We start from the raw sequence: 14,928 nt of genomic DNA on the forward strand, positions 1-14,928 counted from the left end.
GTAGGCTTTGAATGGAAGTGCCTTGCTTACAGGGAACACTTTCCCAGAATACACCATTTTCTAGCCTTATTTATGTTTTCTCCTCACCCTGACACCCTAATAAATATCCCAGTGCAGCTTACCTGCCTGAGCAATCTGTACAAAAGGCCATTTCTTCAGTTTCTCTCTTTTTAAAGCAAAGGAAAACTTCCCAATGTTAACATATAGCGCAAAGAGAAAAACAGCCTGTTTGGTCCGCCCTCCTGGCTGCTGCTACCTTGCAGTTTATGACACACAGACAGAGGGAGGTCTGACGACATGGAGGAGACAGCCAGAGAGCTAGCTAGTCCATTCCCGTGGAAACCACGTGTCCCTCAGTGCAGGCAGCTCTTCCTACTTTGCTGTGGATTTCTTTTGTGTGACTTCGAGAGGGGCTTGTGAATGATTTCTAAATGTGTGCCTCGCTGAGGCAAGCTGCCTGGGGAGGGAGTGACCCTGCCAAGCGAGGACAGAGGAAGCCAACAGGGACCTCGCAGTGCTGGAACTGGCTCGACCCTTAGATGCAGTTTTTTAAATCGGCAAAACAGAAATCAAATTACTATCATATTATGCTGGTGGAAGCTCAAGGGACTCTCTACCAGTGTGATGATTATGAGAGATGCAGAACAGCAGTGTGTCTAATGTGTGGACTCTGAAGACAAATGTAAGTTCTCATATTCTCATACTATATGCTATTGCTGTGTAATTTTCTTTTGGGCATGAAATTATGCTTAGCTAAAATGTAATCATCTCACAATGAGAATTTCTAATGTGGAAAGTTGTTAATCTTTGCTTAAGACTTTTTTTTTTCTTTTATTAACTAAGCATAATATAAGCTAAATTTCCGAAAGCAGCTTTGGCAATTCAGCCTAAGACTGAATGAAAACTATAATCCAAAGCACATTCAATTACTATGGGATTAACACTAGATGTTTTTTTTAATTGACTTTCTGAACGTAGAAGGCATGCAACCTGCTGTTTTGGCTTGCATGCTGTTTTAACACTGCTGTGGCTAACCTAGTGTGATGAACATAACCAACAGAATGAGAGAGAGATCAGCGAGATTCCTGGTAGTTACAAAACTTTTCTTTTTTGGCCAGGACCACATTTTTTCCCCCGAATGCTCAAAACTCTGCAACCTCTATGTTTAAAGTTCATTCTGCCTTTTTGACCTTGCTTTGGAGGAAAAAAATGAAACCAAACAGAGGACTCTACTAAAATTGTGAAGGAAGGGAATATAAAGAAAGAGCTACTGCCGTTCTTTAACTACTGTTGCAATAATGGCAGGAAAAAAGCCAACCAAGGAGCCCAGAATGTACACCAGCATCAGTGTGACAGAGTGTGGGGACACAAAAATGGATGGTGAGCAGAATATATAACTTGTTAATTTTTCTACACTTCATCTACTACAAGTTCCAGCTTAGAAATGGATGTTCTTTGTGAAGAAAACACTTCTTTGAGCTCAAGTACAAACTCCTTAATGCAACGAAATGATGGCACAAGGCTCTACAATAATGACTTTAACTCTGGAGAAGCTAACACTTCAGATGCATTTAATTGGACAGTGGACTCAGAAAATCGAACCAACCTTTCCTGTGAGGGCTGTCTCTCACCACCATGCTTCTCCTTACTTCATCTCCAGGAAAAAAACTGGTCTGCTTTGTTGACAGCTGTAGTGATTATTCTAACTATTGCTGGAAACATACTCGTCATCATGGCAGTGTCCCTAGAGAAAAAGCTGCAGAATGCCACCAACTATTTCCTGATGTCACTTGCCATAGCTGATATGCTGCTGGGTTTCCTTGTCATGCCCGTGTCCATGTTAACCATCCTCTATGGTGAGTGGCGTTGGTTTCCCAGTTGTACCCACACTAGTAATAAAGAGCATGTGCATGTCATTAGCAGATGAGCCAGGACTCAAGGGACAAAATAAACACGAGGCTTTGTTAATAAACAAGTTACTTAAACTTTACTCTTAAATGGGGTTTACATATTTTTAAAAATCAGACAATCTATTATCTGTGATCCTTAAAGAGTTCTGTGCTTTGAAACTCATACATTTTATGTAGAAATTATTATAAATGCCCCAGTACAGTCATAAAGCAATAACTTACCTGTCATTCTGAATCTACTTGATTTTCACTCCTTTATATTCCCAAATATCCCAGCCTTTAAAACAGGACAGTTCTATCTTTGTCATAGTTTTCAGCACCTCTAATGGAGTGGTAAAACCTTCCCAATTACCTAGGAACATTTGCAGAGAGAACATTAGTGGTGCAGTGGGGTTTAATGTTAAAATATGCAGAGTCTCCATTAGAATAAATGAATTACTCCAATTTTCATTGTTCCCTGCCCAGGGAAGCTAATTTGGAAGGGTGTCTTTAAAAATGCATATGCAGAAACTCCTCCAGTCTTGTGTGGAGGAGGGTGGAAAACAAATGGAAAGAGGTTAATCTTGCTTTCTTCTCAACAGAGTTTGAAAGAGTCAAACCTCTCAGCAAGTCAGCAAACACTGGGGCGGCTTTAGCTGGGGGTAGAATGTGATGTTCTTTCCAAATTGTAAATAATGCAGCCAGATTTTGAAGAGAGAGAGAGAGAGAGAGAGAGAGAGAGAGAGAATGAATTAAGACTGCTGACACAGGCACATCAGCAGTCATCCAGAGCTAGAAACAAGTTGAGTGCTGTCTTTAAGAGGGTATTTTCTGGCCAAGTCTTAGGGCTAAAATATATCAGTCCAGTCCTGAGGAGTGGGAAGGAGGGAGGTGAGCAAAGGAGAGCAGGCTCAGGTTTGCACATGGTGGGTAATGCTCATTACAAAACAGCCTACTTGACCACTCGAATGTCACCACCAGATCATTTCATTAAATTCGCCTGTCATTTCCCAGATATACTGGAGAGGCCCTCGCTTCCTAAAACCCCACCCTGCTCAAAGGCAAACTCCAGTAATGGGTGACTATCCACAGGGCCGACCAGTCCGGGAACCAAAACCACCGCAGAGGCAGGGTGAGAATGACCCCGAGGAGGGGTGGGGGGGTTGAGGGGGGAGAGGAGGCACCAGCCAGCCACCTTAGGAAGCTGGGACCTGCTGGGCGTCTCAGGCTCTGGGTTGCAAGTGCGCCCCCTAGCGACAGCCGCTCAGCGTGTAGCCATTTCCCGCCCCGAGTTGAGCTCCTCCCTGGTCTGTCCTCAGGAACTCCGCAGGGGGAGGAAATGCCCCCTCCTTATCCCTACTGCGGAAACCCGGCCTAAGGCTGGGGCTGCCTCCTAGCAGAGAACACTTCTTTAAGAGCCAACATCAGTTCCGACCAGGCGGAGCATGCCTTCCCCCAGGCACTGCTAAGGAAAAGGCTCTAGTCTTTGCTGAAACTCTTTGCAAATAATCCGTGTGAAAGGCACTAAATTAGGCTTATATCCTTTTCTGAATACCTGTGGTGGCATTTTGGTAGAGAGAGTATGTTTGAAATGGAGAGTTTGTTCAGCTTTGTGGGTCTGGAATATTGTAAAGAAAAGGTGGTCTTTATAATTTTCCTTCTCACATGCACACAGATCTAACACCATTGCTTATACTGTTATCAAAATTAATTAGGTTTATATAACCATTTGGTCCCCCTCAAAAAATTTCTTTAAAAATATAGGACACTTTGCTTATGTCCATAAAGCATATCCTATCTCTCTAATACAGCTGGTGACTTCCTTCAGGGGTCCTCCCAGTGGAATCGTCTGGAGAGCTTTAGAACAGTGTTTGGGACCCACCCTCCTAGACATCAGGACTTCTCTAAAGTTCTCCAGCTGACTCTAATGTACTGCCAGGAATGAGAACCACTGCCCTAAACATTGGTTGGCAAAGTGGGGTCCCTGGACCAGCAGCATCAGCACCCCTGAAACAATTCTCAGGACAGAAACACCATGCTTTTCTTCACCATTGTCTTCATCCTCACCTCTATAAACCCCAAATTTGAGTTTAAACCCTAAAGCATTATTAGGTAATTATGTTTCATTTTTAAAAGTAAAGACTTATTCTCATTCTGGATTTTTAGTCATTTATTCCTTCACGCCAATAGCATTTATTGAGGGACTACTAAATGCCATCACGGGGTAAGACTGAGCAATTATAATAATGACGAAGGGATGGGCCTAGCCACAGGGAATAGGAAATGTGTGAAAGATGTGTGAATAAGTAAGGACTGTATACTGTGAGGTGCTTCGTAGAGGAGCCCAAAATATGTCATAACTCAGGACCTAAGTAATTTGAAAACAAACCAAAAAGATATGTTTTGTTAGGCAGAGCAGAGTGAAAGAAACACTAAAGAGAACCTGTTTACCCCAACAACCTGACAGTTCCAGCCAAAAGAAATGTTCAAACCTGTGTTCATCAGCCAGTGAAATTGTATTGTAGTTAACCACAGTTGTTGTTAGGCTTTTTTGAAATATTGAAAATATCTTATATTGCCCTTTGCTGCCTCTTGTGCCTTTCCCCAGGATGGAAACTGTTGCAGTAGGAGAGAATCCACAAGCCAGAGGCAGCATAAGGCCGCTTACTGACACTAAGCTTCTGCATCCTAGGTTACCAGTGGCCTCTGCCTAGCAAGCTCTGTGCAATATGGATTTACCTGGATGTGCTCTTCTCCACGGCCTCCATCATGCACCTCTGTGCCATCTCGCTGGACCGCTACGTCGCCATCCAGAACCCCATCCATCATAGCCGCTTCAATTCCAGAACGAAGGCATTTCTGAAAATAATTGCTGTTTGGACTATATCAGTAGGTAAGTAGGAACAATGTTTCAGTCTCATTTGAAATGACAGTTCATACATTCCAAGGACAAGTGTTCTGTTTTGTTGCAATGAAACAAAACATCATGAATCTATTATTTTGTTTGTTGCAAGGTGTGATGCAACATAGTAATGATCAGATTTGCTATAGGAAAGAAAAAACCCATTCACATCACTGGTTGACAACATAAATTTTATATTGCTTTGCACAGGTAAGAATGTATATACCAATAGAGTCCAAATTAGGAATAACTGTGACTAGCCACCTTCCAAAACATATTCCCCATCTCATGCTTCCAAATTCACTATGGTAACTCTTGAGTTTCCCAGAGACTTCAACATTTATAATCACTGGACTTGTGGTCAGTATAAGAATACAGAGCTCCAAACTGGAGAATACACAACTTCGGAGGGGGAGCTAGGAAAGGTGCCTGGTACTGAACTCAGAGGGAGAAGGTGAGAACAAAAGAAGGTGGCAGAACTTGCTCATGGGGCAGGCATTTTAGCCTGCCCAGCGCCTTTGCAACACCTTCCTCCTTTTATGACACCTCACACCAGAGGATTTCAACCTGCTTCACTGAGGTTGATTACACACATTCACCTATAGCCAGCATTGATCGGTCACACACCTAACAATCTTGAAAGCTCAGGTAATGGAGGCTAAAGGGGCAGCTCCCAGGCAGCTAAGCCAATTGCACTTGTCACCGCAACAGGATTAGTCAGTAACCAAAAATTCCCCGGGATTTGTTTTGAAGTCACAAAGCTTTGCAGGCAGAAATGCCATACCTGCTATGCCACCTGGGTGTCAGTATCTACTAACATGAGAGACATGGCATATGGTGGCAGGCTTGACATCAAGGACTAGCATGAGTCTATCCACCGCCTTATAATAAAAAATGCAAATGTATAATAAGCAAATAATATAATACCTTGTGTTTCAGTTCCTGTTGTTTGCCTTACTACTTAAGGTATAATCTGCAGAGTAGGAGCTCCACTCTATAGGTGAGAAAATTGGAGTGCAAAAAATGAAATGACTTGTGCAAGGCCTACCTTAACAGGGCAAAGGTTTTTTTTATTATTATGATAAGAATACTCACAAATTACATTGGTATGATTTTCAAAATTTGAAAAAGTCTTATCTCTTTTCCATTTTAAACTTCACATTATGATCTGAAGGAGACAAAATCAAAGATTTTGCTGTACATTTTTTATAGATTAGGGAAGCTAAATGGAGAGTGGTTTTGTGGCTTGCAAGGAGCAGCAGGGCTAAACTTCCAGCACCAAGCCCTGCTTTTACTGATGAATGTCTCTCCTTACTGAGGAACTAGTTTTTGCTGCCAAAAACTTTTTGTGGTTTCTGGGCCTGTGCAATCTTGGACTCATTCTAGTAGGAGTGGTACTCAATCCTAGCTGCACATAAGAACCCCTGGGGAGCATAATGGGTCCATAGTAGAACCTGGTGATTCTAAGGTACAGCCAGGGTTGAGGACCACTGAGACAGACCATCAAAGAGGAAGTTGCAATTAGTTTTAGAATTCCCAGTTATTTTTATAGACTATAGGCCCAGTGCACAACAGTTGTGCACTCGGGGAGGGGGGATCCCTCAGCCCCGCCTGCACCCTCTCGCAGTCCAGGAGCCCTCAGGGGATGTCTGACTGATGGCCTAAGCCATCAGTCGGACATCCTTAGTGCTGCCACGGAGGCAGGAGAGGCTCCCGCCACTGCTGCTGCACTCACCAGCCGTGAGACCGGCTCAGGGCTTTTGGCTGAGCAGTGCTCCCCATGTGGGAGTGCACTGACCACCAGGGGGCAGCTCCTGCATTGAGCGTCTGCCCCCTGGTGGTCAGTGCATGTCATAGCGACTGGTCATTCCTATATAATAAAAGGCTAATATGCAAATAGACCGTTCTGCTGATTGGTCTATTTGCATATTAGCCTTTTATTCCAGTTCTCTGGAATAATTCTTTATGTTTTCATCTATTTTCTTAAATATTAATCACTGTTATTTGGATATCTGAGTAACCTGAAGATTGCTATTCTCTAGGGTCATTTTCCTCTTGGTTCTGTCAGTTAGTATGCCTGATAATTTTTTTTTAATTGAGTATTGAACACTTTGTAAAAAAAATTGTGGATACTCTTTTGATGTTCTCTTTCTTGAGAGAGTAGTCCTTTAGCTTTAGCAGGTAGTTAGAATTGGTACCCTCAATTTAGTCAGGGACTGAGTTTCTTTTAGGCTGGGTTTTGTAAACATTGGTCTGTTTGCAGTTTACCCTTATACCTAGGGTATATTCTCTTCATGACCTCAGATGAAAACCTCAATGTTCTCCATTTTGAAGAGCTCTGAACTCCAAGTTTGTCTCTTCAACACTGTAAGTTGCTGCTAAATCTTGAGCTACTCATCCTCTCAGTTTGTCCCTGTAACAAAGTAGTAAATACCTTGAAGGAAAGGCAGCTCACACTATTACTGTACTATTTCACTCTTTCCTTCACTCCAGAATCTTCACTCCTAAGATCCCAACTGCTTTGTTAGCCCTAGTCCCCCAAAACAGTTTTGGGCCCTGAATTCTACTTTATTTGATACTCATATTATCATATCTCCTCCTCATGCTTTGAATCTCTCCAGTGTATCTTTTCTCATCTCCTCATCTTTACTATCTTAGTTCCTTTGTTTTAATGTATATTTTCACAGTTAACTTACAGATGGACATTTTTAAACAAAATCTGGCAATGACTGCCTTTTGATAATGAAACTCAGCCTATGTACATTATTATGACAATGGGCATAATGTTTTATTCCTACCATCTTATTTTCTATTTAGCATATATTTCTCTTTGTAATAGTTTATCCATTTGCCCCCATTTCAGGTTTGCTGACTTGCACAATATCTTCTTCATTGCCTTCACCCCATCCCAGTTAGTTTAAATTTCTACTTGGCTTTTTCCTTTCCATCCCAAATAGTCATTATTATACTGATTTCTATTAATATATCTAAGATAAATAATAATCCTACTAAATTGTTTTATTCCTTATTAATCATGAGTCCCAATTCATAGGTTTTAGACTTTTTACATAATTTTAAAATAATTCAGTGGTGCTAAAGAGAACAGATTGAAATCTCTCAGAGGGGAGGGGTGTTGGAGGGCTGGGTGCAAAGGTGAAGGGATTAAGAAAAAAAACTTGCCCACTTTGGCTCAGCAGTTGGAGCATCAGCCCATGGACTGAAGGGTTGCAGGTTCAATTCCAGTCAAGGGCATGTACTTGGGCTAAATGCTCCATCTTGGTCCCAGTCTGGGCACATGTGAGAGGCAAACAATTGATGTCTCTCTCTCACATCAATGCTTCTCTCTCTCTCTGTCTCTCACCCTTCCTTCCACTCTCTCTAAAAATCAATAGAAAAAATATCCTCAAATGAGGATTAAAAAACAAAACAAAACAAAAAACTCATAGACACAGACAACAGTATGGTGATTACCAGAGGGGAAGCGGGTGGGGAAGGTATAAGAAGGTGAAGGGGGATAAATGATGATGGAAAGAGACTTCACTTGGGGTAGCAAGTATAAAATACAATGTACAGATGATGTATTATAAAGAATTATACACCTATATAATTTTATTAATCAACTAGAGGCCCAGTGCACAAATTCGTGCACCAGTGGGGTCCCTCACCTGGCCTGCAGGATGGGCCTGGAACCGGCTCTCTGACATCCCCTGAAGGGTCCTGGATTGTGAGAGGGCCAGGCCAGGATGAGGGACCCCACTGGTGCATGATTGGGGCCAGGGAGGAACGTGGGATGTTGGTCAGTCAGGGAGGGGCCGCGGGAGGGGTCCAGGGCATGTCCGGCCCATCTCACTCAGTCCCAATCGGCTGGACCCCAACAGCAAGCTAACCTACAGGTCAAAGCGTCTGCCCCCTGGTGGTCAGTGCACATCATAGCAAGCAGTTGAGTGGCCTTAGCATATCACACTTTGATTGGTTGAATGGACAACTGGACACTTAGTATATTATGCTTTTATTATATAGGATGTCACTCCATTAATTCAATTAAAAATTTTTAAAAAAATAGGAAGAGAGAACCAAGATGGCAGTTTAGATAAACAAGGTACTCACTCCCTCCCATAACCACATCAAAATTATAATTAAAATACATAATAGCCATCATGCAAAACCACCTGAGATCTGGCTGAATGGAAGTCCTACAACTAGAGAAGTAAAGAAGAAATCACATCAACACTGGTAGGAGGCACAGAATGGGCTGGTCCAGACACCCACCTGTAGAGGCCTCCCATGAGGAGCAAGGGGTCCCAGCCCCACACCAGACCACTCAGCACAGGCTGCCAGTACTGGGAGGAGAAGTCCCCATAACTTCAGGCTGTAAAAACCAGTGGCAATTGTGGCTGAGTGTCACAGGCTGCTGGAGTCCCAGAAGTTCCTCTTAAAGGGCAGGGGCATGCACTTACACAGACTAGCTCCCTCTGAGCTAAAGCACTGGGGCAGTAACTTTGGGGGATCCAGGTACATATGGGGAGGAACTGGATTGTCTGCCATCAGGGCAAGAAATTCGAGAGTGGCTTTCTCCCAGACAGGGGTGCTCACAGGGGCCATTGTTCCTGTGCTGGACCTCCACCTTCACAGAGCTAACTGGAAGCCATATCTGAGTTTCCATCAGCCTGGCTCACACTGTTCACTCCACCTTGGTGATTCCCTGAGACCCTACCCCATCCAATTTGTAGCCCAACCCAAGCTGTTTGCAGTGGCTTTTCCATTTGAATGGCCTGTCCTGCCTCAGATTTCAGGCTTTCCTAAAATCTCTCAAACAAGCATCAGCTGCCCCATACCTATCAATAAGAGTCCAAAGGACTGGCTCTTGCAGCAGCATGCCTTGCTTTACAGCTGGGCACTTCCAACCCCAACACAAGTAGCAGCAATCTTCAGATCACTCTGTAGCTCCTGCTAGGTGGCCTGAGGCAGTGGCTAACTTTGCACCTCCCTGAAGACCCAAGAGCCAGTGCACCCAGTGGACAGCTTCAGTCCATACCAAATTACAACACTACATGTCCACAAGTGACACACTCAAGAGTCAGACTCAGTAAGCACCAAAGCCCACTGAAGCAAATCCTGCTGCATAGAAATTTCTCCTGCACAGAAGCTCTTCCACTGTATTCCCAGCTGGTCCTCACAGCTAATTGGCCTGGAGGTCAATTCCTCCCAGTGCCCACAGCAGCAATCAAGGCTCAACTACAATAATAATGTGCACACAGCCCACCCAGGGGTCCTCCTAGAGTGCCCAGCTCAAGTGACTGGGGAGGCTGAGCCACTGGGTCCTACAGAAAACCTTCTACACAAGGCCACTCTACCAATTTCAGGATACATAGCAATTCTACCTAATACATAGGAACAAACACAGGGAAGCAGCCAAAATTTGGAGACAAAGAAACATGTCACAAATGAAAGAACAGAAGAAAACTCCAGAAAAAGAACTAAATGAAAAGGAAGCAAACAAACTAATAGATATAGAGTTCAAACCAATGGTTATAAGGTTGCTCAAGGATCTTAATGAGAGATTCAAGGGGCTTAGTGAGAACATCAAAGACATGAAAAAGGATGAGTCAGAAATTAGGCATACACTAACTGAAATAAATAATAATTTATAGGTATTCAACAGTAGAGTAGAGGATGCCAAGAATCAAATCAGCAATTTGGAATATGATGAAGCAAAAAATACCTAGTAAAAAGAGCAAATAATAATAATAATAAAGAATCAAAAAATATGAAGATAGTATAAGGAGCCCCTGGGACAACTTCAAGCATACCAACATTCACATTATGGGGGTGCCAGAAGGAGAAGAAAGAGAGCAAGATATTGAAAACCTATTTGTCACTGGGGGGTAGGGGAGGCCAGGGGATTGTCAAGGGTGGGGGGAAAAAGGAGACATAGGTAATACCCTTTGTAATACTTTAAGCAATAAAAAATAAAAAATAATAACTAGAGTTATACATTGTTTCGATTATAGAACGGCAAACAAACCAGACACCAAGCCTCAGAGCTAGAGCCAGAGCTAAAGCTGGCCCAGAATAAAATAAAAAAAGAAAAAAAAAAGAAAACCTATTTGAAGACATAATGACAGAAAACTTTCCCTACCTGGTGAAAGAAATAGACTTAAATAAACGTACAAGTTCAGGAAGCACAGAGAGTCTCAAACAAGAAAAACCCAAAGAGGCCCACACCAAGATACATCATAATTAAAGTGCCAAAGGTTAAAGACAAAGAGAGAATCTTAAAAGCAGCAAGAGAAAAGCAGTTAGTTACCTACTACAAGGAAGTGCCCATATAACTGCCAGCTGATTTCTAAACAGGAACCTTTCAGGCCAGAAGGGAGTGGTAAGAAATATTCAAAGTGATGAATAGCAAGGACCTACAACCAAGATTACTCTATCTTGCAAAGCTATAATTTAGAATTATAGGTCAGATAAAAAGCTTCCCAGATAAGAAAAAGGTAAAAGAGTTCATCACCATCAAACCAGTATTATATGAAATGGTGATGGTTATTCTGGAGGAAGAAGAAAGAAGAAGAAGAAGAAGAAGAAGAAGAAGAAGAAGAAGAAGAAGAAGAAGAAGAAGAAGAAGAAGAAGAAGAAGAAGAAGAAGAAGAAGAAGAAGAAGAAGAAGAAGAAGAAGAAGAAGAAGAAGAAGAAGAAGAAGAAGAAGAAGAAGAAGAAGAAGAAGAAGAAGAAGAAGAAGAAGAAGAAGAAGAAGAAGAAGAAGAAGAAGAAGAAGAAGAAGAAGAAGAAGAAGAAGAAGAAGAAGAAGAAGAAGAAGAAGAAGAATAAACAAACAAGGAATCTAGTGAATAAAATAAACTGATGAATAAAATAGAACCAGAATCATGGAAATATGGAACAGACTGATGAATCTCAGAGGGAAGGGGGAGTGGGGTTTGGGGGGCAGGAAGAAATTAACCAAAGAACTTATACGTATATATGCATTACTTACAAACACAGACAATAGTTGCTGAAGGCCTGGGGCAGGGTGGGAACCAGGTGGAAGGGAGTAATGGAGGGGGGCAGTGCCTCTGTAATATCCTTAACAATAAAGATTTAAAAATATAAATTAATAAAAATACCTACCAAATTTAAAAAATAATAGTAATCTAGTGGTGCACTAGATCTATTTAAGTAAAAAAATGCAGAAACCATAAAAATATAACTGACTGCATGAGAAATTGTAAGTTTTATATGGCTAAAATAAATTATAAGCAAAATCAAAAGAAAAAAATTTCAGTGTATATGAATAACAGACCAATGGTTGATCTCCTTAACATACATTTTAATTTTTTAAAAAATATATTTTATTGATTTTTCACAGAGAGGAAGGGAGAGGGATAGAGAGTTAGAAACATTGATGAGAGAGAAACATTGATCAGCTGCCTCTTGCATACCCCCGACTGGGGATGTGCCCGCAACCAAGGTACATGCCTTTGGCCGGAATCGAACCCGGGACCCTTCAGCCCGCAGGGCGACGCTCTATCCACTGAGCCAAACTGGTCAGGGCTTAATTTTTTTTAAGAAAAGGAGAAGACAGCCCTGGCCAGTTTTCTCAGTGGTTAGAGCATCCGCCTGTGGACCAAAGGGTTGCGAGTTTGATTTCTGGTCAAGGGCACATGTCTCAGTTGTAGGCTCAATCCCCAGCCCCAGTCAGGGCACTTGTGAGAGGCAACCAATCAATGTGTCTCTCTCACATCAATGTTTCTCTCCCCCCCCCCCCCCCCCCCGCACTTCTTTTCATTCCACTCTGTCTGAAAATCAATGGAAAAATATCATCGGGTGAGAATATTTCCAATAAAGACATAAACTATATGAACAGGCAATTCACACAGACATAACTTGAAATGGACAATAAAACTCATGAAAAAAATGTTTAGCCTTTTAAACAGTTATGGACATGTAATTTAAGACAATAATGCAATACCATTTTTACCCATGGCAAAATTAAAATGAGTGAAAATACCCAGTGTGGTTTGGGATATGGTGCCCTATGTACTCTCTTATCCTGTTTGTGTAATATGAATTGTTTGTACTTGGACAATCTAGCAAAATTTATTAAAATTTGACCTACCAATCCCATGAGAGAATCAGTTCTACAGAAAAACAAAAGTACATACAAAACTTTTTAATACTGCAATTTGGGGAATTAGCAATTTTGGGGAAAGTGGACAGGTTGGATTATGGTTAGATTATGGTTGGGTTATGGTTTTTATCTAAATTATGGAATATTTTGCAGCTGTTAAAAATATTGAGTTGGGCCCAGCTGGTGTAGCTCAGTGGTTGAGCTTTGACACATGAACCAGTCAGGGCACATGCTTGGGTTGTGGGCTCGATCCTCAGTGTGGGGCATGCAGGGGGCAGCTGGTCAATAATTCTCTTTTGTCACTGATGTTTCCCTCTCTCTCTCTCTCTCTCTCTCTCTCTCTCTCTCTCTCTCTCTCTTTCTCTCTTTCTCCATTCCTCTCTGAAATCAATAAAAAATATATATATTTAAAAACATTGAGTTGGGATTATTTGATATTCAAGTGGAAGAATATCCATGATGTTAAGTTCAAAAAGCATGTTTTGGCATTCTATGCATGATCTGAGCCTATTCTGATAAAATAATAATAGTAATAATATGGAGATAAACATGTATTAGCACCGAGAAACTGTTGAAAGAATTCACACTTGTCAAGAGGTGAAATTTAAAAGAATGGCAGGATTGTTATATTTTCCCTTATGTACTTCCATAAAGTTTTGTCACAAATATGATGATGATGAAAAATAGTTACATGCACATGGTGGGAGAAAAGGCTTCATAGAGGAGGTAGATGGCTGACCTTCAAAATTTGCTAGGATCTAACAAACGGCAGCCTTGGTAACCGCATCATAGATTACTCAAGTTTCTTTACACTAGTTATTTTTGAGATTTGCTGTTTCTTTTCCACTGCTTACTGCTACTAACTTGGTCACTTTATTTTTTCCAAGGCTTTCATCTAATTCTGAGGAAAATGAATATAATTACAACTCAATTGTGTTTTCTATTTGTGATCTTCTCTGAGTAAAGGAGTGATGACAGAAAAGACTAAAGCATTAGATTAAGAATGATCCTAAGATCCTCTGTGGATTTCATTTTCCCCTCACAAACCTAATATTCATGATCAGAAATACATAGCTGTGATTTCATTACAATATATAAAGAAAGCAAACCCTTCCTCCCTCATGATGTTTGCCTTACTAACACCATATGAGAAAAGACAATGGACACTACTTATTCCCAACCATTTTTAACAGGTAAAGATATCCTATCTAATAAAAGAGAAACATGGTAATTAGCCGTACATCCACTACCCTTCCCATTGGCTAATCAGAGCGATATGCAAATTAACTGCCAGCCAAGATGGCAGCCGGCAGCCATGCACTGAAGCGAACAGGGAGGCTTGCTTGCTCCAGTGACAGCGGACTCCAATGTTCCCTGCCTGACTTGCCGGCCTCTCAGCTGCACTCTAAGCAACTATGTTGCAAATATAGAAGCTAAACAAAACCCCAGAAACCTGCCTTAGTCAGCCAGGCTTCAGCCAGCCAGACCGCAACATTGTATCAAATACAGAAAATAAACAAAGGCCAGAAACCTACTTTCAGCAGCCGAGGCCTCAGAGCTAAAGCTTGCCCAGAATAAAAAAAAAGAAAAAAAGAAAAAAAGGAGCAGTTGGGAGCTTCAGTCACCCGCCAGCCTGAAAACAGCCCTCAGCCCCTCACCCAGACTGGCCAGGCACCCCAGTGGGGACCCCCACCCTGATCCAGGACACCCTTCAGGGCAAACCAGCCAGCCCCCACCCGTGCACCAGGCCTCTATCCTATATAGTAAAAGGGTAATATGCCTCCCAGCACCAGGATCAGTGCGACAAGGGGCAGAGCCCAAACCCCCTGATTGCCCTACGGCTCTGTGTGTGACAGGGGGTGGGGTCACAACTTCCCTATCCTCCCTGCTCTGTTCCTGACAGGGGAAGGTGCCCCAACCCCCTGATCAGCCCTGCTCTTTGCCTGATAGGGGGGAGATCCCCAACCCCCTGATCGCCCTGTGGCTCTGTGTGTGACAGGGTGCGGCGCCCC

At 42.2% G+C, this 14,928-nt stretch overlaps 1 protein-coding gene across 1 annotated transcript in view; it reads left to right on the top strand.

Annotated features, from left to right (window-relative positions):
* The first annotated feature begins 221 nt into the window (after positions 1 to 221).
* The window catches only part of HTR2A (5-hydroxytryptamine (serotonin) receptor 2A, G protein-coupled), a 92,945-nt gene continuing 78,238 nt past the window's right edge, over positions 222 to 14,928 (top strand). Inside the window, exons 1-3 of the mRNA XM_005861390.2 lie at positions 222 to 682; positions 1,119 to 1,856; positions 4,582 to 4,782. Coding sequence (XP_005861452.1) covers positions 1,445 to 1,856; positions 4,582 to 4,782 — 613 coding nt within the window. The 5' untranslated portion in view covers positions 222 to 682; positions 1,119 to 1,444. The remainder of the gene's footprint in view (positions 683 to 1,118; positions 1,857 to 4,581; positions 4,783 to 14,928) is intronic.

Source organism: Myotis brandtii, unplaced genomic scaffold (genome assembly GCF_000412655.1).
Source record: "Myotis brandtii unplaced genomic scaffold, ASM41265v1 scaffold15, whole genome shotgun sequence".
Taxonomy (NCBI): domain Eukaryota; kingdom Metazoa; phylum Chordata; class Mammalia; order Chiroptera; family Vespertilionidae; genus Myotis; species Myotis brandtii.